At 38.1% G+C, this 25557-nt stretch overlaps 1 protein-coding gene across 3 annotated transcripts in view; it reads left to right on the top strand.

The window, feature by feature from the left end:
- NR3C2 (nuclear receptor subfamily 3 group C member 2) overlaps positions 1-25557 on the top strand; it is a 327865-nt gene that overhangs the window by 221764 nt on the left and 80544 nt on the right. For all 3 annotated transcript variants that reach the window (XM_032412962.1, XM_032412961.1, XM_032412960.1), the window contains exon 4: positions 6990-7106. In XM_032412962.1, the coding sequence (XP_032268853.1) occupies positions 6990-7106 (117 nt within the window). The remainder of the gene's footprint in view (positions 1-6989; positions 7107-25557) is intronic.

The raw sequence follows: 25557 nt of genomic DNA, 5'->3' as shown, positions 1-25557 counted from the left end.
GTTTTATAGCTCAAGATATGCTCTATCTCAGTGAATGTTCCATGAGCACTTGAACATGTGTATTGTGTAATTGTCTGACCTAAATGTTAATTGGGTCAAGGTGTTTGATAATATTGTTCAAATCTTCTGTATCTTTACTGTTTCTCTAGATAGATAGTGATTGTTCTGAGAAATTGTTCCTGAGAGAAGGTTTCTGAAGTCACCAACTGTGATTTTGGATTTATCTTTTTTCCTTTTAGTTCTGTCAATTTTTGCTTGATGTATTTTGAAGCTCCACTGTGAGAAGCATTTTATATTTTGGATTGTTATCTGTCAATTTAATCATCATAAAATGACATTGTTTCTTGGTGATGCTCTTTGTCTTAGTCTACTTTGTCTGATTTTAATATAGCTGCATCAGGGGGCACCTGGGTGGCTCAGTCGTTGAGCGTCTGCCTTCGCCTCAGGTCATGATCCTGGGGTCCTGGGATCGAGCCCCACATCGGGCTCCCTGCTCGGTGAGAAGCCTGCTTCTCCCTCTCCCACTCCCCCTGCTTGTGTTCCCTCTCTCGCTGTATCTCTTTCTTTCAAATAAATAACTACAATCTTTTAAAATATGTGTGTGTATATATATATATGTATATGTATATATATATGTATGTGTATATATATATATATATAGCTGCATCAGCTTTCTTTATTACATTTTACATTGTATATATTTTCCCGTCTTTTAACCTTCAACCTGTCTGTGCCTATATATTTAAAATGCATCTTAACACATATATCAGTCTTGCTTCTTTTTATCTAGTCTACCATCTTTGACTTCTAATCAAAGTGTTTAGACCATTTACATTTAATGTAATTATTGCTATATTAGATTTATATCTGTTACTTTGGTGTTTGTTTTCCTTTTGTTCCCTCTGTTATTTGTTCCCTTGTTTTTCCTTCTATTTTTTGGGTTAAGTACTTTTTAGTATGCCATTTTATATCTCTACTGTCTCTTGAGCTACACTTCTTAGTGTTACTATTCTAGTGGCTGCTCAGGCAGTCTCTCAAACATTAATGTGCATCAGAATCACTTGAAGGGCTATATAAAACACAGATTTCTAGGTCCCACCCTAGAGTTCCTGAGTTATAAATAAGTCTGGAGTCGGCCCTGTAAATTTAAATTTCTGGTAAGTTCTTATGTGATGTTGATGTTGCTTGTCCAGGGACCATACTTTGAGAACCATTGCTCTAGGGATTACAGGATGTACTCTTAATTTATCACCGTCTACCTTGAATTAATTTCAAGTGTACCTTTTTAAGTATAATGTAATAAACTTACAGCAGTAGAATTTCATTTATATCGCTTCTTTTTTTTTCTTATGTTTTCGGATATTTCACTCATACATATTTTATAAATCCCATAATATATTTTTATTCTTTTTTTCTTTAAACAGTCATTTGACTTTTAAATAATTTTTAGAAAGAAAGAAAATTTCTTTTACATTTTACCATCTATCATTTCCAGTTCTTGCCTTTCTTCTCAGTACATCCAGATTTCTATCTGGTATCATTTTCCTTCAGCAAAGAGAACTTCCTTTTTCATATCTTATAATGTAATCCTACTAGCAACAAATTCCCTTAGCTTTAGTTTATCCAAAAATGTCTTTATTTCACCTTCATCTTGAGAAATATTTTCATTGGTTATTCTGGGTTGATGGTCTTTAAAGATATTATATGTTGTCTTCTGGCCTCAATTGCTTTGATATGAAATCAGATATTACTCTTTTCCTTGTTCCCTTTTATGTAATGTAATTTTTTGGGCTCTGGCTGCTTATAATTATTTTTATATTTGTTTTTCAGTAACCTAACTATATTGTGCTATAGTGCTTTTCTTTGCATTTATCTTTCAAAGAGGGCATTTGCTAAGCTTTCTAGATTTTCAAGTTGCTGCTTTAATCAAATTTATAAATTTTCACATAGTTTTCTGACCTATTTTCTCTCGCCTTCTGGGACCCCAACTGCACACATATTAAATCACTTAATGCTATCCTACAGGCTATTAGTGCCTTGTTCATTTATACTGTAATTTTTTTCTTTGTGCTTTAATTTGGATGATTTCTACTTATATTTATTTAATTTCAATAACCCATTTTTGTTTAGTGCCCAATATATTGTTAATTCTAACCAATAAATATTTTAGATACTATATTTTTCAGTTCCTGGATAGCCATTTGGTTTTGTTTATTTTGTTTTTATAGTTTCCAGACCTCTTCTGATAGTCCACAATTCTTAACTCCTATTATTGGTTTTTAAATCCTTATCTGTTAATTCCAACCTCTGGATCTGTTTCTACTGATTAATTTTTCTATTGACTTTGGTTCATATTTTTCTGTTTTTAAATGTTTCTAATTATTATTGTATTCTAGACTTTCTGGAGAATCCAGATTCTGATGTATTTCTCCAAAGAGTATTGAGTTTTGTTCTAGTAGTCAGTTACATTTCTGACAGATCACCTTGAAATTGTCAAGCCTTTGCTTTAAACTTTTTTAAGGTAGGTCTATTTTGGTTGTGCCTTTAACCATAGGGTAAATGCCTGAGTCCTGGAATACCAGGTAGGGACCTTCTAGTATTCCAATGGAAAGCCTGAGGTATTTAATGAGTCCTGATTTAGTGGGCAGCAGCTGAAATAATCTGCTCAGCCCTTTCAACTTTAAATTGTTTTACCCCTGGACTCTGAAGTTTCATGTTCAGTTTAGGGGTCAGCCAAGAATTTGAGGGGAGTTAATACGTACATTTTATCTACCTCCATCCCGCCTATGACACCCTTCTTTCCAGAATATCCTTCTTCAATTTCTAGCTGCTCTGACAGTCCCCAAGTCTGTTCTCTGCCTTCTGAAGCTAATAAGACTGAGGATTTTGCTTGGTTTCTCCCCTGCACTGAGTGGAATATAGGCCCTCAAGGAAAGACCTATTCAAAGGTGAATCTTGTCTAGGGTGATTCTCTTTTCTCAAGAGTCCATTTTCTTCCAGTTTCTGCCTGCTTTTGATTGCTCCCCAGTGCCTTCAAATCCTTCTCTCCTTTTGTGGACAGTTTATAATTGTTATCTGTAGGAGTTTTATCTGATTCAAGCTGTTCTGCCACTACCAGAACTGGAATTCTCCCCATAATGGACATGTAATTTGAATCTGAAATCTTCGTTTCCTTTATCACCAAGATTCTTTTTAACCACAGGAGTATTCCTGTTGCTATATAGTCTGACAAATATATAGCTACTAATTTGCATAGAGGCCATCTTTGAGAACTTTCAAGTAGACTGTTAATGGTGTCCCCTATTTCCATTTTATCAACTTAGTATATCACCTTCAGATTAATGTTTCTAAAACACAGCTCTGAACTCAACATATTGCAAGCAAGAATCTTCAGTGATAACCCATCACCTGCTGAATAAAATCTGAGTTCCTTAGCTTATCATTCAAAGCCTCCACTCTCTGGTCCCCAGCATTCTGTTTGTCTGCCCTATGTTGTTAGCATCATAGAAAATCGTTTACCTGAAAATGCCTGGGATGTGACTTACTCAGGATTAGCAATCTTAATACTAGGAGAACACAGTGTTTAAGTAAGACATGATTAAAGTTTTTTAAATCTCCTAGGTGCATTCTCTTGTTTTCATTGTGGGTTTTGTTGTTGTTGTTACTTTGATGTTTTAGTATAGATTGAGGGATGGGACATACATACTTTTGTAAGGTACATTTTAAATCTTTAATGTTTGCACAACTAAAAATATAAATGATGGGGAATTGTCTGAAAAATCTTAGGCCATTCCTGCAGCAGTCCCTTACAATGCTCCCAACCTATTTTTGGAAGATGAATTGGTGGCAGCGACCACACTGGTTGGTGGAAACCAGGTACACAATTTCAGATATTGCTGCAGGAAGGAAATTATCCTGTAGCTATTATAGTAACATGGATTTTTAAGGTGTGTTCATTTTTTTTGTTCTGTTTTTGTTTTCTTTATTATTTTTTTATTGAGGTATTGCTGACATACATTATATTAGTTTCAGGTGTACAACATCATGATTCTATATTTGTCTATATTGTGAAACAATCACCACAATAAGTCTAATTAACATTGGTCACCACACTAGATACAGGGTTTTTTTTTCCATGGTGTGTTCATTTTTTTTAAATCCTTATGGAAATATCCTAGCTTTTGGAAGTTTCTGTTTTTGAATACCCAAAGAAAAAAATCTTCTAGTGTGTACGGAAGGCAGTGGTCATTTCTTATGCATTCTCATATGCCTGCAATCGAAGAGACTTAGTCATATTTTACTGCACATTTGCAGAAGTGGAAAAGAACCTTAGATTACCCCACCCCCTTATGCAAATGTGTGGCAGCCTTGCACACATAGTAGGTTCCCAATGAATACTTGGCTGAATTGAAACCAATTAAAATTACGTTTAGTTTTCTCTTTGGACTTTAAAGTTTGTTCAACTCAATGTGAGTTATAGATAAATCTGTGGTTTTGTGTTCAGTTTCACACCATACAAAAGTAACATAATGCTGGTTGTCAATGGAAATACTGACTGATAAAGTAGAGTGTTCCTCATTCAAATAATGTTCCTTTGCTTCTTGGTTCTAGAGAGCACTTTCAGCATCCTGTTGGACCACCAGTAAATTATATTGCAAATTGATGTTTAAAAGACTCTGGCCTTAAGGCACACAGATACTGCCAGCCTTCCTGAATTCTTCCAGTTCCATCATTTTGGGAAGCCACTTTACCAGTGCTAGCATGAGTTTTTTCTTGTGAGCAAATAGCAATAATAATAATTACCTTCTATATCATAGGGTTGTTACAAGGCTTAAATAAGATAATGCTATAATAGGGCCTTAAAATTTTATTTTAAAAGTGGTAACCAATTAAGATACTGTGCAGCATCATGAAATGTTATATGAATCAGTTATGGTCTTTACCATGGGTATTGATTGCCTTTGTGTAATTATCTATACCTACTTACATTCACTAAGAGCCTCCAATTTTTTAAAAAGTCATTTTATTATTATAATGGTAGGTTTCATTTCTCTACTTTGATAGATTTCCCTATTCTAGTACTGTTTATTGTTATTATTACTAAGATTTACCATAATGTTACTGAGAATGTGCTTTAGATTAAATTATCTCAATTACATTAAGCAACACACATTATTTTTATTGAGTATTTACTGTAATTTACCTAGTAAGTCTCAACCAAGGGAGCATGATAGTCCTAAGCTGAATTCAGGGAGTGCTTTAGAGCTTGTTCACTGCTTTATAGCAATTGATGAAACTCCCTCTCTCCTTTGTCTGCATGTTTTCAATGACCCATGACTCAGTCCTTGGACCTCTTCTCTTTCCAGTCTGTGCTCACTACATATGATCTCATCCAGTCTCATGGCTTAAAATAATGACTACAAGCCACAAGCTATTACACCTCCAGCCCAGACCTCTCTCTGACTCCAAACCTGTGTATCTAACTGCCAACTTGGCACATCCACTTAGAAACTTCTCAAGCATCTCAAACTTAACATGTCCAAAATTGAATTGGGGTGGTTTCCCATAAACCACATGTTCCTACTGTCTTCCCCATTTCAATTTATGGCAGTTCCATTTTTCTTAAGGGTTCAGCCCAAGAATCTTAATGCCTCTAACTCCCCTTTCTCTTGTCTGTCAGCAAATGCTGGCAGTTCTACCTTTAAAATGCATCTAAACTCTGACCACTTCTCACCACTGTCACTGCTACCGTGCTGACCTGACCCGCGAATATCTCTCCCCTGGATTGTAGTGATAGCCTCCTACCCCTGGTCTTCCTGCATCTGTCTTCGTCCATTGAGTCAGTTGTCAACATAGCAGCCAGAGTGATTGTGCTAAATGTAAATCACATCAAGTCATTTCTGTACTCAAATCTTCCCATTGCACTCAGAGTAGAAGTCCAAGTCTTAAATATGATCTTTACTATGGCCCAGTATGATCAGACTCACATTAACTCTTTTTCCTTATCTTTTACTTTCCACTCATTCTTTCTGTTCTTTCATACTTGTCTGCTTCTTAAACATGCCAGGTATCCTCCCCAACCCTACCTGTACTTCATTTGCTTTTCCCTCTGCATAGTGTTATTTTCCCCCCAAGATGTCCACACAGTGCCCTCATTTTCTTCAGACCTTTATTTAAAGCATCTTTGAGTAAGGCCTTCCATACTGTTTTTAAAATACCAGCATCCTCCCATACCTCCACCATGTTATATGCCCCTTCCCTAGCACTTAAGACTGTCCAACATTTGTATATTTTACCTAATTACCTTTCTGTTGACTGTCTCCTTCCAGTTGAATGAAAGTTAATGATAGCAGGGCCTTTTGACTGTCTCGTTCATTGCTATATCCACAGTGCCTGGTACCTAGTGGATGTTCTGTAAATCTTGGAAATAAATAAATGAATAATAGAGCTAGGCTACAATTTCACATTTTGCCAGTAGATGCCTCTCTCTAAGCATATTCCCACATCTGAATATTTTAAGTTACAGTTTGGTCTACAGTATGAAATAGTTAAACATTTACAGTTATATAATTTGTAAGTCTTCCCACTGAAATCACCTGGTGGGCAGGCATAGCAGCTTAAACAACTGCAGGAGAGCCTCCAAGCAATTCACTCTGTTGCTGCTGTGATGTCTAAATGAAAATTGCACCATTGCTCAAGAGGGCTCGGGCAGCTACCAGAAATTTCAGTGTGAGGGAGCGTGGCTCTACATATATGAAAGTCAGTTGGAAATAAATGCAGTATTAATCTTATCTCTAATCTAAAATCTCACCTGTGTTAAACTGACTATTCTTGTGCCTATATTATCTGTAAATCTTATTTCTCTTCTATGTTTTTGAAGAATAAATTTCAGGGCAGGAAAGATGAAGTTTCATATTCTGATTATACTTATTAGTACTTTATAGTAGTGTAGAAGTCTTTATTTTGACAGTTGTTTTTTAATTATTCAGGGCAACACAACTATTTATGTGCTGGAAGAAATGATTGTATCATTGATAAGATTCGACGGAAGAATTGTCCTGCGTGTAGACTTCAGAAATGTCTTCAAGCTGGAATGAATTTAGGAGGTAAGTTTTGTGTTTGTTAGTTCAATAAAAATTGTTAATATGTAATATAACACTACTAAGCTCTAATACTCCCAAAATTTAAGATGAAGCTAACATGGAGCAAAGATTTCTAAAAATCTAATAAGCTCATGCTAAATCATTTTAGTATTTCTTTCTCAGCAGGAGTTTTAAAAAAGTATGTTATGTGACTATGGTCCTGGTGAAGTTTTCAGCCCTGAGTTTGCTAAGGTTTCAAGAACTCAGAACATAACCAAAAAACCAAAACAAAAATGTATAACTTTTTATATAAAACCATAACTCACAGTTTTTATTATAGTGTCTGTTTAGAAATAAGCTGCCCTATATGTGTAACATTAACCAGATAGGAATACATTCCTAACTCTAGGAATAAATGTAATAAAGGAAGACCTATATGAAAAGACTTAAAAATGTCATAGGAGCCCACCAAAAGATGGGGTTGGGGGGGGGAGGTGAATTGGGAGGGTGGTGGTTAAAAGACTTGAATCAAACACAAAAGTATACAATGTCCATGGATGGGAAGATTCAGCATGCTAAAGGTATCAGTTTCCCCTGAATTAATTTATAAATATAACACAATCCTAACAAAATTACCAATTAGTGATTCTAAGTTCCTAAAGAACAGCCAGCAAAATTCTGGAAAAGATAAATAATTAGGTCAACTACCTCTACCAGATAGTAAAACATATGATACAACTACAGTAATTAAAATGATCTGTTTATTTGTTTATTGATTATAAGACCAACAGAAATTCAAGAAATAAAAATAATATGAGAATTTTTTATGTAATAATGTTGTCATTCCAAATCAGTGGTAAAAGGATAGATTATTCAACAGAAATTATTGTGACAACTGGGAAGCCATCTGGAAAACAAGAAAATTGAATCCAAACTCATACTATCCACCCAAATAAATTGTAGTCTTGCAAAGTTTTAAACTTGGAAATAAAACCACAGAAGTACTAAAAGAAAACATGGATCTTTTTAATACTCTGCAAGTGGAGAAGACCTTGTTAAGTATAAAACTCAGAAGCTATTAAAGAAAGAAATGAAGAAATCAACACTATTTGCAAATCAAATATCACTGCAAAGGCAAATAATAAAGCTGGGGAAAAGTACCTGCAACTTATAGACAGCGGGTTTATTTCTTGCATAAGAAGCTCCTATAATTCCATAAGAAAAAGAAACCAACTTATAAAAATGAGATTGAGCGGCGCCTAGGTGGCTCAGTTGGGTAAGCATCCAGCTCTTGATTTTGGCTCAGGTCATGATCTCAGGGTGGTGAGATCGAGCTCCGCGTCAGGCTCTGTGCTGAGCGTGGAGCCTGCTTAAGATTCTCTCTCTCCCTCTGCCCCTTCCTTCCCTCTCTCTCCCCCTTCTCAAAAAAAAAAAAAAACCAGTGAAATTGAACAAAACAAGAATATGAACAGAACATTTATAGACAAAAGAGATATAATTGGTTCTTGAAATGCATGAAAAGATTCTCAATCTAATCATAAGAGAAATACAAATTTAAAATATGAGGTAAATTTTTTATAAATGGCAAAAACAAAATATTTTTATGATACATTGTTTGATGATATAGAAATAAAGTAAAATTCAGTGGTGATCTCATGCATTTTAGGTGGTAGTATAAGGTGACACAGCCCTATGGAGAGCGATTTAGCTATTTCAGTAAAATGGTAAAGGACACATACCCCTTGACTTAATGATTCCTAAGTATATTTTTGCAATGTAAGAAATGATACATTCATAAGATAGTCATCATAACATTGTTGACCATCAGAAATATCTTAAATATTCAGGTGTTCAGGACTGGTTAAATAAGTTACAGATACTCTTCAGACAGTAGAGGAAGCTCTATATGGATTGATCTCCAAAATATCGTTTAGTGAAAAAAATCAGGTTGCAAAATAGGATGTTTTGTCTACTACAAGTGATTTAACTGTTTTAGAAAAAGAATATATATCGTATAGAACATTTCTGGAATAGTTTATAAGAAACTAGTAATGCTGGTTGTCTCAGTAGAAAGGACTGGGTAGCTGGGAGACAAGGATAGGAAGGAGAATTATTGTCACTGTATTCTCTTTCGTGCCTTTGAATTTTGTATTGTGTTTGATGCATGTGTTGTGTATACACGTTACCTATTTAAAAGAAATAATTTGAAAAAGAAATGAGACTTCATCCGTCTTTGCTTTGATAAGTGCAACTGGCCAGCTTGTCAGAACTGGGGAGCAAACATGGCGGCACGCAGAGCAGAGCGACTCTTAGAAATCAAGAGGAGTATGGGCTGTGGCCAGCTGAGGCTGCTCATGTCAGAGTGTGGCCGGAAGATGTTACATAACAGCTCAGCCAGAGAGACTCATGCTGGTTAAGAGGATGGGCTCTGGAGCCAGACTGCCTGGGTGGGAACCCTTGTCCTGCCACTTCCTGACCTTGTAACCTCAAGCAAGTTACCACCTTTCCATGCCGTGTTTCCTTACCTTCAACTTGCAGTAATCAGCATGCTTACCTCATAGGCTGTGATGAGGAATGACTGAGTCAGTGTGCAGTGAAAAGAAAGTGATCACTCAGTACATGTCAGTAGTTTGGTGGGTGGTGGCAGTGCTCATTGTGATTTCCATAGGGCTTTTGCACATGATCTGAAAGACATTATTGCCCCTTGTTTTGCTGATGGCGAACCTCAGCCCAGACTAGCTAAGTAACTTGCCCAAAGGTGCCACAGCCAGTGAAATGATGAACTTAGGTCTTGTAGCTCTAGACTCTTGGTCTGGTGTTTCTCATATACCGCACTGTTCTCTTGTTCTGTTATCTGAATCAGTGCAAATGTGGCACAAAGATCACCTCCTTAAGCATGTGAGTGAGAATCCGGAGAAATTAATCATTTAAAATCTAGATGGCACAAGGGTACAGCCAAATTTTAAATCAATTTTGTAAAATCCAAAATCTGAACTTAAATATACATACACACTACTGAGGTATCTTTTAAAGTGTCCACATGTACATTTTATATAACTTTATAAATATTATAAAACTTTAATACATAAATACTACAATAAATTATATTATGTAATTATACTCTATAAAATATAAGTACTATTAGTTATTATAAAATAACAAAATAACCATATTTATAATTCCTACCTCATAGGGTTTTGTTAAGGATTAACCAAGCCCATACATAACCTTTAAAATAGGGTTTCTCAACATCTGCACTGTTGACATTTTGGATAATTTGTATATCAGCATCCCTGGTCCCTACCTACTAAATGCCAACAGCAATCCCTCTCCCCAGGTTGTGACAACCAAAAATGTTTCCAGATTTTGCTAAATATACCCTGGGTGGCATCAAGACCCACTGGTTTAGCTATAATAGTAAATAATTATAAGCACTATTCAATGAGATATTTTCTGCTAGGATATAAATTCCATCCGGTGAAAAATTTTTGCCTGTTTTGTTCATCGCTTTTTTCCCCAGTGACTAGAACAGTGCCTGGCACAAAGTAGGTGTTCAGTAGCTATTTGTTGAATGAATGACTAACTGGCATTTTTGAGGGCTTCTGTGTTCTAAGCATTTTACTAGGCCTTTATATGTATCATCCTTTTTAAATCTCACATTACAATATGCAATACATACTATTAAATCTGTCCATTTTGGAAATGAGTTCACAGAGGCACAGAGAGGTTAAAGAAGTGGCCTAAGACCACAGAGCGAGGGAACTCAAATCTCATCCCTGGCACCAAAGCCTGCGTCGAGCATCACTCCGCGGTACGACATAGGTCCGCTGTTTGTAGATTGGCATTTTTAAAATAGCCCAGATTGTCTACTAATGGCAGCCGCGGCAGCCTGCTTTTTCACTTGTGTCTATAATGACCTGTAAGTGAGGTTTGGCACAGGACCTGATACAGAATTCACATAGTTTGTCGTTGGTTTCTGTATATGCAACATAAGTTCTGTGGGTTTTGGTAAAACATTTTACTAGAGAGAAAGCATACTGTGAATCTTGAGGTCATTGAAAGTACTGAGTCAAAAACAGGGCAGAGTGGAAATTAAAATTTAGGAAAATACTGTTTTCTTTAGGCTCAAGTTATAATTTAACCACTTCTGGTTCATAGATTAAATCCTTAACTTTTACTAATTATCCAGTTGCAGTGACCTGCATTGTAATTTTTTTCTTTTCTTCTGTAATTTATTTTGAAGCCTTGCTTTTAGTTTCAATGTGGGCAATAAGAAATGCAAACAATTTTATTATATTCAAGAAAGATAACATGAATTTTAACCTTTTAACGTGAAGCAGTTTTATAAATTAACAATGTGAGTTAAATTAAAACCTCTATCTATACATGTCCCAGTCTCACCCATGTTCTTAACAGAGCAGGGCTGTCCAGTTCTTTTGATCCACTCTTCTTCCCTGCTGCCTCTCTTGGGGGATAAGGCAGCTGCCAACCCAATGTAATATTTGGAAGGCATTTTCTGTTGGTGAGTGATCATGACTCTGGGAACAAAATTAGCCTCCCCATTCTAAAGGCTTCAGGAATCCAAAATACTTTAGAATAATTTTTTCCTATTTTATCAGCTGGTTAGCATGTAATTCTAACCATTGTCCCCATGCTGGCCTCTACCTTAGAAAGTGGGAGGAAGGAAGAAGAGCAAGTAGATTTTTAGTTCTCAAAAATTAAAGCCACAAAATGTGCCCCTTCCCTTTTCTCTAGATCCATTCCCTCCTTCCTACCACAAGTACTATTCCTTTTCTTTAAAATCCTGCTAAGCTTTAGGCTGCATGCAAAGGAAAATATAGCAGAAGATGTGAGAATGTCAACAGAGAAATTGAAAGGAAAATAACAGCTTTCCTGGCCCCAAGCTGGGCCTGCCACTCTTGCTATAGCCCCTATCAGTAGATCTAAAAAAGTCGTGGTTCCATATGCATGAGAATTTACTGCTTTGCATAGCTTTCTCCAAAGGAATTAATCACTTTTACATGCCAGTGTTCTAAAGAGGATGATCTATACATGTCTTTTAGAGCTTCTCCTAAAATAGATAAAACATAGCATTAAAGCCAAGTGGCCCTCAGACCAAGAATGAGTGTGGGGGGGGGGGGCGCGGTGATTTCCCATTGACTGCACTCTGGCCATAGAATATAGAGGGGATCTTTGCCTATTCCATTCCTCCCGTTTACAGATGAGGAACTCGGAATCCAAGATCATATCTTTAGAGACTTAAAAGATGCAACGTAAGGATTCTAATTCCCTTGTCTTTCCTCTTTTCCAAAGCACACCCCCCCCCCACCTTACTTCACTTTTCATTACTAGGCTAAGTCCACTTTCACATTCCTTTAATGAAGACTCTAAAATATTAAAATCTTGCTTCCTGTAGCTTTAGAAATGTAGACTTTACAAACCACCAGATATTCCTAACTTGGGTTCCAATTTACTTCCAGCGCTTATCTGCAGCTTTCCTGAACGCCAGCGATCCCTTTCACTCACATCAGCAGGAGCCTTCCTTTAAAGGGTGGCCCTGTCAGGCAGGTCTACCTTTGCCTCTTAGAATGGACCACTTCCCATGCAAAGAGAGAAGGATGTCTGGCCCAGGAAGCAGGAGCAACAGTAGACCTCATGCTTGCTTTCTGGAGACAGACAAGGCAGCTTGGTGAAGAAGGAACGAAACAGAACGCTAATGCTAGCAGTGTTCAGAGAAACAGATAACTCTTGTATAGGACTGATGAGAATGGAACCAAAGAGAGGAAAATCTGTAAATTAAAATTCATCCACATAATGCAGTATTAATCAGCCAATAAAATTATGGCAATGAAAATTCATAGCAACACAGAAACTTTCTAAAAAAAGCAATAATGAAAAATTAATATGCAAAATTATTTAGGTTACTTATTCTATGATTACAGCTATATAGGAAAAGACTGGCAGGAGTCGAGAGACGAGGGGGAAATGATGAGTACCAAAACTGGCTGGGTCCGTGAGGTATGGGTATAGGCAAAGTTTTTCTTTTCCCTTTTCTAGTTTTTTAATAATATGAGCATGTTTTATAATAAAACTTAAAATAGAGTTCACAGTTTTGAACTAAAAAGAAGGGAAACATGAAAATAATGCTGCTGTTGAGCAGAAGACGTAGAGAATTAGACATACAGATAATCAAAGGAGTTGTCCCTGGACAGGAAGGAGGAAAAAGCAGGAAGGGAGGTTAGAGACCTCAGTAAATCAATCTCCTGCTGTGAAATGCTTTAAAAACCAAAATGGAGAAGTGAGTGAGAAACAAAAGACCCAGAGATGGGAGAATGACAGAGTCATAACTGATGCACCAAGCCCAAGGAGAGGAATCTTTTTACTTGAGGAAAATTGGCTTTACCTGCCAGCGACGTGCTGCAACTAGTTGGCATGGTCACCTGCAAAACTCACACGCACTGTGGGTCTGGCGAGAGAAATTACAGGATCGACGCCAGTGAAGAGTAGGTTTAATATCAGAAATCCAATAAGAAAAACAATTTTTATATCTTTAAGGGTCTCCTGAGGCAGGATATGCAGTAGTCTGTAGAAGTTTAGAAAGCCCAAGTGCACTGAGTTTTATGAAGAAATACCATTCCTCGGATTTTTTTTTCTTTCCAATTCCTCTTGCTTGTAGACAGTAAGAATTTCAGCGGGACTGTTGAACAGTAAACTAGAGGGGAAAATAACACATTTTTATAAATCAGTGAAAGTATTTTTTTTTAATCTTCATGTATAAGTTAAGCCATATTAATTGTCTTAGTAATATAACTTGAATTAAACAACTGGTATTTTTACCCTGCAAAATTTCATGGAGGAAAGTTCAGGATTGGTCCCAAAGCAGGCAGAATTTAAAGATTTACTATAGGGGCGCCTGGATGGCTCCGTTGTTAAGCGTCTGCCTTGGGCTCAGGTCATGATCCCGGGGTCCTGGGATGGAGCCCTGCATCGGGTTCCCTGCTCCGCAGGAAGCCTGCTTCTCCCTCTCCCACTCCCCCTGCTTGTGTTCCCTCTCTTGCTGTGTCTCTCGTTGCAAATAAATAAATAAAATCTTTTAAAAAACTTAAAAAAAATATTTACTATATTTCTTCAATTCCAAGGCATTTTCTTCTTTCAAATTTTAGCTATTATGATTACATAATTTGCAGTCAGTATGTGCATTTAATTTTTGTTAGTTTCCTTCAATACTCTTAATTATATTGGGGTCTTATTTTGTGACTGATGACACCTTAGAAGTAGTAGAGGCATTCAATTCAAAGGTTCATCCATCCCAAGAATATACACGTTTGTAGGCACATCCTCGGGTCTTGGCGAGCTTACTAAAGTAGGCTGCTTCCCTTGGGTCTTTTTAAATATATAACCCAGAGATGCTGGAAAAATTCTGCTTGGTGTGCAGAGGCCCATTGTTACGTCCATGTTTCCTTTAACTTTTTCATTTGCAGTCTGTCCTGGTAGGTTGTCATCCCCTCTTACTTAATGGGCAGGAGAGCTTCGCCTTGACCTCGTGGGGCCAGGATAGGTTGTCATTGGCCGCAGTGATCTGCAGACACCCGGCGTCAGACCTGGCCTGCCTCACATGTACAGTCTCTCTTTTGGCTGGACTATAGCAGCCTTCCAGGCCCACACACTCACTGATATTTTGTGTAATACATGACTGTTTTCTAACTCTTTGGTAAACTATGGGGAGTTTTAGTTTCATTTTTGTTTTGTTCATGTTGCTTCATATTGTTACACTCTTTGAAGTTACCTCAGGTGATAGGGTTTTATTTTAAGAAAATTGATGGTTTCACAATTAGTCTTTGGGAAATACTGGGATGTTCTTTGGGACACCATCAGGTTTTCAATTTCTAGGACTTTCTCTTTGATTTTTTGTTGTTGTTGTTCCCCTCTTTCTTTGGCTTCTTTTCAAGCAGGAAGTTCTCTTCTCCCTCACTTGGTTTTTTTGCTTACTCGTGGTTTTCACTACACTTGTCTCTACGAACTGCCTTCTCTGCCTCTCAGCTTCATTGTCACCTGAGTGTCCTGTATTTGAACTTCCCAAGGGAGGGTCTGGGCTGATTGGTTGATCTCTATCAGAATGGAGCTTCTGGCTGGTTGGAGTCCTCCAGAGGGTGTAGACAAACGACTGCCTTTGACTCTGCTGCCCCTACGTTACCCAGGCTGGTGCAGCAGGCTGTAGACCCCTGGGGCACAACGCTTGATGATTTTTGACAAGAAACATTTTGATCCCATTTTTCAGAAAGGAACTGGAAATATCAGCAATCAGAGTGTAATAGATTCAATACAAACTCGTAACAATTACAATCATCTGTTAATTGTAGAGCATCCCTTAAATCATAGTAATTTTTTCAACATTGTGATTTTTACTCACGTGCTATAAGTTATCCATACATTTAGAAGTAAAAAAGCATTTGTTTTTAATAAGCAAATTGACAAAGGAAAATAACTTTTCATGCTTCTTGGAACACAACTACTAAGGCTTTATTTTGGAGTTCAAGACTTTTTGACATAGCTACTTTGAAAATACACAAACCCAAAAAACAAACACACACACACACAAACATAAATAACGCAAATCTTAATTTTAAAAAAATCAATTAATGTATAAGGTGGACATTCTCTTGTAGAACATCTCTCTATACTCAAGTTGTTCTCTGTCCCTAAATGCCAGGCTTTAGGAGAGAGGATGAGCTCTGGGTTAGCGAAAGGTAGGGAATGAGGGCTAAGGAAATATTAGAGAAGAATATGAAACCACTTAAAACCAAGCTTCATAGGTTTACTGTACTCAGTCAACTTAGAAAGGGGTGATCAGTCTTTCTAGGTAAAGTCCCCACCTGTTCTCTAGGATTCATTTTACTGTCTACCTCAAATACTGGTTTCACAAAGTTAAAATTATTGAATTCATTTACTTTCAATTAACAGGTATATCCACTAAGACATATAACTTAATCTTTTTCCATTTGAAAACCTAGAGACTAATGGTCATCTGCTTGTTGTCTTTCTGAATAAATATCTTCTCCCCAGTTTCACAGTAAAATGTTATGAGTGGGAAGACAGGGAGAGGAACCTATTTATGTTACAATAAAAATCCTCTGTCCTCACCTCTAGAACTTAAAAAAACCATCCAGCTAACTTGCCAACAGTTCCTCAGCCTTCGGTAGCAATATGTATGATATTTAATATCATTAGTATCTTTTAAGATGATGATTTTCCTGGGGCAGATAACATATCTTTTAAAGGCTAACCCAATTCTAACAGATTTTTAAAATATTTTTATTGATTTATTGAATTATAAAATACCGTACTCATTACAGTGATTAATAAAGGAAAGTAATAGTTCTCTGTAATATATTGAGAGAATAAAGATGGAAGAAGAGTCAAGATGTTTGCTGAGCACTTTATTTACTGATTAAAAAATAATGATTTACATTTTGACATAGAGGCTCTTAAAAGCTGAACTAGCAGAGCTAATAAAAATGGTTTCTTCAGAATGTGCTGCTTCATTATTTTGAAAAGAAGATCTATCAACAACAATATAAAGGCAATTGCTGAGTTAGGTCATAAAAATAAGAAGCTCCAAAATGTAATTTTTCTATATTTCTCCTTCAGTGTTTTGTACAGCATTTGTTTTGAGAGGATAATAATATGAAATATGTTTAAATAGTGATAAAGATAAGCAGTTACTCTGTTACCATATAATTATTTTTTATATTAAGATTAGTTTGTATAGGAGGGGATCATGCTATTTAAAGAGTACATCTCTGCTGCATCTGTTCATTGATTTGTTCAGCAAATATCTATCACATGCCTCTGGAATTCCGGATATCCCACATGGTGTTGCCAGTGTGGGATGAGAAGGCAGGCACTGGCCTTGCTTTCAAAGACCTAATCTTTAAGAATGAAGAAATTTATTATGGACCAGATAAGCATTAAAAATTGCAGCAAGGCACTTAAGAGCACCATTAGTGTTGATGATGGCACAAATCCCTAGAGTTCTTTGTCTTTGCCTTAGAGTGGTATCCACAACTTTTTGATTTGTATTTATTGATCAAGGTGGTGGCCTCTCAGCATGGCTTCCCATGACTCTGTCCCTTGATATTTGGTTGGTTCATCCTGGTTGCTTCTTTTGTGCATTGATCCCACCAAATGGCCTTATGGCATCTTCCCATTCTTGTGTGGGACGTTGTCTGGAAAGGAGCAGCTCTGCATCGTGAAGCCTTAAAGAAGGACCACACAGCTCCTTCGTAACTGCAGACCACCCCAGTTCCAGCTTCAGCATCTACCTTCACTTGATGTTGCTCCCTGAACTCAAACTATGAGATTAGGCTCTTTACATTCTTGCCAAAAAAAATTAAACTGACTTTACTATGAAGATTTCTGGCCATCTTAGAGGATTTTAAGTCATTTCTAGTCTGAGGACAACTGAGGCAGCTCTGGTTAGTCTCCTGGGAATACACGCCATGTCTATCTCTCTTGTAGCTCTTATAACAGATGAGAAGAAACGTCTGTAGAGAAAGGCTGGAACTTCAGGAGGCACTTTCTAGCAGCCAACCTTCTGCCCGCTCCTTTCAGTTCCAGAACCACCCTAGCATGTTCCTGATTCCCCAGAAACTTCAGAACTCACCTTCAACAACTGCCAGAGAAGCCAGGAGACAAACTGTTGTGAAGAATTTTTTTTAATGTTTTTAATTCTTGAAGATTTCTTTCCACATGCAGTTTTCTTAATCTAGAAATAGTCAAACCAAGCCATTCTTTTTTTTTTTAAGATTTAATTTATTTGAGAGAGAGAGTGTGAGCAGGAGGGAGAGGAGAGAGAATCTGAAGCAGACTGTGTGCAGAGCGCAGAGCCTGATGTGGGGCTCCATCCCACGACCGAAAGATCCTCAAGATCACGACCTGAGCCGAAACCAAGAGTCAGCGGCTTAACCGAATGAGCCACCCAGGCGCCCCTAGCCATTCTTGATTCTAAAATTAGTGTAGTTCACCAGTGAAAACTCAGTGTCATCTTTATTTGGCAGTTCATGATAATTACTTAGAGACATTTGCATATGTTAATTAGCTCACTTTTTTTTGAGAGAGGGAGGGGTGGGGGCTCAGAGGGAATGAGAGAGAGACAGAATCTTAAGCAGGCTCCATACCACCATGGAGCCCAATCTGGGGCTGGATCTCACAACCCTGAGGTCAAGACCTAAGCCAAATCAAGAGTTGGACACTTACCCGACTGAGCCACTCAGGCACCCCAGCTCACTTTTTTTTTTTTTAAAGCAGAATCTTAAATCCTATAGGATAAAAACACCTTTCCATTCCGTATATACTCATATTTTTAGATAAGCTAAGTTGAGTTGGGTTAGAAATTTTAAGCCAAATTCAAAAGACTATGCAGAAGGAAGATAGGAAGCCCAGAAGGACTTTGCAACTAAGGGATACTTTAGGACAGTCATTCTTGGTTCTCACTACATATCAGATTCACATTCACCCATGCCCTGCTCCCACAGGCCCTCATGCAGTAAATCTTAAAGAGCATGGGCATCTTTACTTTGAAAAAAACTGTGCATTATGCGTCAGTTCACTAGAGCTGAGAACAACTGTTCTAGGGGTTACTAGAACATTGGCAGTGGTTTTCTTAGGATAAGAAAACCCTTTCATTTTTTTAAGCACCTTAGTTTTAATTTTTTTTTTCTATTTAGTGTTACTTTTATTTTTCTCAAGTAGATCACTAAGCATTTAGAAAATATTTCTTTTTCAGGAGAAGTCCCCTAAAAATGATATTTTAAGTTAATGTATTTGTATTTTCCTTGTTAACCCTAACACAGCCTTACAGAGGGCCACGTTAGCTTTTAGTCCACTGACTTTACTTGTTTGTGCTTTTCAAAGCAATAACTTTATAAGTTATACACTTAAATGCTACAAATATTGGGGGCAGAGTGTTCAAAACGCAAAGATGAAGGTAGGTTTCTTATCCTGAGGGAGGACAAGTCTGAAACAGTGGCCCTACGGTTCTCTTCTGGGGAACCATGAGTGGAGAAGGAGATGAGAAGGCAGAGAATAATCTCAGGAAGAAAGTTGAGGGGGGAAATAGGGAACTGTGGAAAGGATTGTGATTTGTTGTAAGAGAGGAAACTGATTTAGAAATGCCATCCTGGGTGTCACGTCACTTTTGTTTGTTTGCTCCCAACTCATACATGTGTAGACATTTGCGCCCCTGAGGAGAACTGGGAGGAGCGCAAAGGGAGGAGAGTTCCATCTCCCCCCGCACCTCCCCCCCCCGCACACTGTGCTCCCTCCCATGCCGTGGTGCTCCTCTCTCCAGCTTGTTGTCGTGGGGTCTGAAGACGTTTGTGTGCGTGGTGTCCTCCAAGCCCTCAAGTGGGTCTGTTCCCCACACAGTTTGGGTCACATCATTAAACTTTTCCAGATAATGGTGGTGACACATTGTTGGCTTTCCAGTTGTTTCATGGTTAAACAAAAATCCTTATTAGGCTTTAAATATAAGATTTGATTAAAATACCATAGAGTCAAGAACAGATTCAAAATAAAACTTAAAAACTTAGTTCTATTTCATTTATTTACTTTAAGGTTCCCTAACTGCCCTGTTCCCAGCAGGCTTTCCTATCCAATGGGTCAATTTTTTTCAAAATGTTTGACTCATTTTCTTCTTTAATAAGCAAAATCTGAAGCCTCCCCTTAGGTTATTTGAAATAAAATCAGCGGGATCCTGTGACAGAACATAAAGGCGTGAACACAGTGCTGGTTTGTTTTCAGCTCGCACACACCCCTTTCACTCCACCTGCTCACCCGGCCCCTGGGAAAGTTCCGCACCGCTCCTGGGCACCGGCCAGTGGGAGCAGCCCTGCCAGCCGCCCTGGGGTGCCCTCCACACAGTCAGTGACCCCCCTGCCCGCAGCTGCCTCTGCTTCTGTACTTTGGGGGAGTTCCTGCCATGGCCGCCTCACTGGGGTGAGTGACAGGGCCCCTTTGTCAGGCACAGAAAGGGCCTCCCATCTGCAGCAGACCTAGGCAGGCCGAGGGAGCCACCTGTATTCTTACGTGTATGAGGTTCCTGTCGGTGCCATAACAAAGTACCACAAGATTAGGACAACACACATTTGTCATCTTACCGTCCTAGAGGTCAGAAATCCAAAAGGGGTCTTGCTGAGCTAAAATGATCAATGTGTCAGCAGGCTGTGATCCTTGGTAGAGGCGCAAAGGGAAAATTAATTTCCTTGCCTTTTCCAGCTTCTGGAGGCTGCCCATATTTCTTGGCTCATGACCCCTTCCCGTCTTCAAAGCCAGATTAAATGCATCTCCCCTACTTTAATGTAATTAAATCTGCAGAGTCCCTTTTGCCCTGTAAGGTAACACATTCACGGGTTCTGGGGATTAGGAGGTAAACATCTTTGGGAGACCATTATTTTGCCATCATGCTATTCACAACCTTTCCAATAAAACACAGTTTGTTGCCACTCTGGGATTTCTGGATGGCTTCCTGATTTGGGCCCTCTACATACTCACCCAGCTTATCCTCCTCTTCGCCTTACCTCCTGACACCACCCCTTCTTTCCCTGAAGCCACTCTGATTTCTTGTTCACAACCTTCTGGCTGTGCCTTTGTACGCACAGTTCTGAAATGGCCTACATTCCTCCCCTATGCTAATAAGTCTTTCTTACCCACTCCACACCTCCTTCAAAAAACTCATCTCCTCCGTAGTGAGTACACCTCTCACAGATCGGTCTTTCACACAGTGGGGAGAACTTCCATTCCTTTTTAGACAGTTCCAGGATATTATGTATGTGTATAATTTATTAAGACTTCTTGTATAAAGCTTTTTATGACTTCCTTAGATGAGGTTAATTCGTACCTCCTCTGTACTTCCACAGCCTCTGTTGGAGCACTTACCAGATTTTACTACAATTATTTGTTTATAGGTATTTCTTGCCAAATAGTCTTTGAATTTCTCAGGAACAGAGCTGTTCCTTTGTCTTTGTATCTAGAGCACTTAGAACAAGTCAGTGTTTGATAAATGCTTATGGAATAAATGAGTGAATGAATGAGCATGCAGTTAAACCTTGCACAAATATAACTAAGCTGACCTTAGCAAAAAATTTTAAGTTTGGTTAGACAGTTATTTAAGGCACAGTATTCTCATTTTGAAAACAGTCCCATAACAAAGATTCCAAGGATGGTATTTTAAGAAAGTTCTACTATAAATATTATTGTTTCCATCCCCTTACCAGGAAGGTGCAGTTTCCAAAAAACATATGATAAGTCTTGATCATAATGTTGACTTATATAGTATAATTTGGCAACTCCTTAAATGATAATACATTGCAAAAAAGCTTTTGTGTGTCTCTTTGTTCGTTAATGGGGAATTTTATGTGATGTTTGAACTCCTTAATTATTCTTATCTAACTACAATTTTTGTCACCAGCATGGGAGAATGGCATTTTGGGGCAGCTGTTGTAGCTGTTAAGGTGGAAATTCTAGCCCTGGTCTGATGATTGGTAGTGAAGCTTTAAGTTCAAGGTCAAGAGAGGCTCGTTTGAGTTGGCCTAGAGTGAAAGGGCTAGAGAACTGAGCCTCCAAAATAAATGTAAATTTTAGACAGGGATACGAGGTAATGGAAAGAAAAGGAAAGAAAAATACAGGAGTGTGGCAGACCTGAGATGAGTAGGTTAAGATGAAGATTTGGTGGAGCAGCTTAGTGGGATCCTAAATCCCAAGGATCATTAACTACAATCAGTGGAATCCATGGTCTCTAGAACAGTTGTAATCCAAGGTCAAAGTCAAGCATCTGTGCTGATTTCAGGTGAGAGAAGAACCTGTCTTCCCAAGAACTTCACCAAGATTGACAGAAATGCTCAGCCCCTGTTTGGGCATCCAGTTGAGTAAAGCAGAAATAAGCAATGCTGTGTTCGTGACCATAAACATGAAGACAGTGTTCTGGTCCCATTTCTGGGAAATAGAGAAGCCTGCCAGCTGAAGAAGGAAAATGTTATCAGGGAGGACCTATAAGGCCTTCATCCATGAGAAAAATGTGAACCTACTTAACTGAACAGTGTAAAACTGTTGATTGAAGCAACTCTGTGCAGCTTATACCTGGAAATTCCTTTATATTGTAGTCATGTTTAATTGTACACTTAATTTGGCTGCGTGTAGGGCTACCATTCATGGGATGGGGTAAGGGTGCAACTTCCGAAGATGAGAAACAGGCTATAAACCTACGGGTGTGGACCTTTTTACCTCCAGGTGGTGTCAGCAGGAAGTTGACCATGGGGAGTAGTGCCAGCAACACAGCTGAAGGAAGATTGTGTTTTGTTTTATTGCAGGAACAAATATTCTTTTAATGTATGGTTAGTAAGGAAGCCTATTGTATAAAACCCATCTTGAATTTTAATGTGGAATGTTGAAGTCAGTCAGTCATTACTCATTTTTTTTTTAAGAGTGTAATAACATACAGGATATGCACTTGTCAGTGAGTACATACACCCTTTGGGCGTGGTAGGGTACATGGCCATGGCTTTTGAATTGTAAACCTGATGCTGTGATTACACAAGCTGCGGGAACTTCTCTAGTGTGCTGGGTGTGTGTGCCCATGTTGCTGGCAAATTATGTTTGCACTGTAGAACAGATAATAAGATTTGGATTTCTAGAAGTCTAAATGTGAATTTTAAGTATATGAATAGGTCCTAATCTTTTACAACACTAGCGATGCATACAGGGAATTTTGTATAGAATTCAACTATCTATGGAGCACAAGGGAAAACCTTCAGTGCTCCGTCTGAAGGGAGTAGCCAGCTCTCAGGTCCAGGCATTTGTTACCATGGGGGAAAATAGGCAAATCTTGCCAGAATTTAAGATTTCTTTTTGAGATATCAGAATTTTAAAATTTCTTGTGAAATATGCCAAATTCTGAAAGATGAAAATGAAGTTTTTTAAATTTTACTTAGCTCACTTTCCAGTTTATGACTTCTTCGATCAAGGAAACTAACTTTAGGAGCATAATAAATTAGTATGCTGCTTATTTCAGTTCTTGTTTGATTTTTTTTAATATAGTCTAAGAATTTAATTATCTTTCTAGCTTACTGTTCCTGTTTTTATCAACTTCCATAGTGTAAACTAGTGGTTCTCAATCGGGTCAGTTATATCCCCAGGGGAATATTAGGCAAAGTCTGGAAATATTTTTGGTTGTCACAACTTGGAGTGGGAGGATGCTACTGGCATTTAGGGAGTAGAGGGCCAGGGATGCTGCTAAATAGTCTACATTGCACAGGACAGAACCCAACAACAAAGAATTATCTGGCCTAAAATGTCAATAGTGATAAGATTGAGAAACCCTTGTATAGACCGTGTTTTTATTTCTGTGTCTCGCTCCTTCCCTTCCTTCCTGTCTTTCTTTTAGAACCTTTTCCTGGGTCCTCTCTGTTTCTCCTCCTTTCTGTAATCTCACTCAGAACCTTTAGGTTGGTGGTTGTCAATTTCAAAATGCAGGAAAAAAATCACGTGGGAGTTCCTAAAAAATGAAGACTGTCAGCCCCCACTTGTAGATATTCTGACCTGTAGATCTGGGTGGCTCAAGGTTCTGCATCTTGAAAAGCCCCAGGTGATCCTAAGGAAGACCATGCATTGACCACAGTTAGAGTGGTAGGGTAATCTTTGTTTTCAGATCATTTGTTTAGATCCTTTATTAGTTGAACTTCTCAATTACGTTGTTACTTTTATTAAGCCTTTAAAATATACATGGCTTTTAATAATTATTTATACTTTGGGAAATAAAATGTATTTATGAACAAGTCATCCAAGTAGCTGGATAATATAGCTTATAGAGTTTCTTCCCAAAATTTCTGGTCTCTTTTCCCTACTTTTTTTGTAATATACCATATGTCTTCTCACTGGTTGAGAGCGGTTCCCTGAAAATACAAGATTAAAAACTTTTTTAAATGTATGAACCACGTCAAAAAAAAAAAAAAAAAAAGCATGGACTGTAACAGCTGAAAATATTGGAAATAATCCACGTAAGTGATTCCTTAGCCAAACTGATGCATGTGAAATGAATGTTACAAAAAATTAACTCCCTGGAGATGGTAGTTTAAGCCATGTACTTATTCCGTGGAGGCATAAAGGTGAGGGCAGTTTTAGGTACATAAGACCTGTTTCTCCAAATGCTGCCTGGCACTCAGGAAAACTGCATGTTCATGCAGGTACCTGCCTTCAGGGGCTTCAACTCTTGTCTGGCATTCTCTGTATTATGACGGCTGAGTACAAATCACAGGGCTTTGATAGGTCTACAGCAGTTGTTCTGTGTCTTGAAATTTATCATTAGAATGATACATGGCAATTACTGGGTCATTAATAAGGCATCTCCTCTGGGATGTTGTTACCAAAACAGATGTCCTTCTACACAGATAAGAAACTTACAGTCATGCAAACGATGTTGGTCTAACCAGCTTGCCACCAAGAGTCATGAGTAACTTTGTTATCCAACTTTGATCACTTTCTCATGATAATCCTGAAGAAACTATTTTAAGAAAGCCAGAATTCTATTTGGATGGCTTCGTGTTCATACCAATTAGCAGATATTAAAGTAGTTATCAGATGGCCTGGGGAGAGGTCTTTAGCTTCTCCCTCATAATTTTCATCAAATGCTTTCCAACCTCCTATAAATAAATATAGATAAATGTTTCACTGAGCAAATGTGTTTTCATGGGTTTCTCTAAGCCCCTCCTCTATAAAAATTCTGATGCTGACACTAACAGGCCACTGAACTTGAAATGATGAGACAGAGTGTCTATGTCACCTTAACCAGCTGGAATCTCAATGAATTCATCTTTCTGGAACTTTATTTCCTCTGATTTAAAAATGAGGGGATTAAACTGACTGTTTTGTGATGTCCCTTCTAGTTCTAGAAGGCTATGATTCTGTTAGAGTGCCCACAATTTGGATATCAGATGTTGAATTAGTGAGGGTCATTTGGGGCAGGGGAAGATCACAGCGTTTCCCTGCATCCCTACCCCTTCCCCAAGGATGGGTCAGTGTTAAGGGCAGAATCATTTCCCGTCATTGCACCCACAAAAAGGAACCCATGCTGCTGTGTCTAACTCAGAGATACTAACTGGGCCCTAAGAATAGGGATGTAGAGGACCTCTTTCCTGGATTCTATCTCTAGATAGAATAGGTTCTTCTTTGAGGTTAAAGAGTTAAAAAAAATTATTTTTGGCCTTTCCCTTTTTCGTCTCTCATTGGACTCTCTCAAGGTTAGAAGTTGCAGGGCTGCCTGCCCTCTACTATAATAGTTGGCTCCCTGCTTCTTGGAGGACACCTGACCTGCCTTTGTGATCATACAAAGGCTGGGTTGAGGCTTGGAGCTGTTTTCTGGTTAGACTGGCCTAGCTCATTGGGGTTTGGGGTGAAACCTAACAAAACATACTCTCTGTTTCCC

Source organism: Phoca vitulina, unplaced genomic scaffold (assembly GCF_004348235.1).
Source record: "Phoca vitulina isolate PV1807 unplaced genomic scaffold, GSC_HSeal_1.0 scaffold14, whole genome shotgun sequence".
Lineage (NCBI taxonomy): Eukaryota > Metazoa > Chordata > Mammalia > Carnivora > Phocidae > Phoca > Phoca vitulina.
This window is presented reverse-complemented; position numbering and strand designations above follow the sequence as displayed.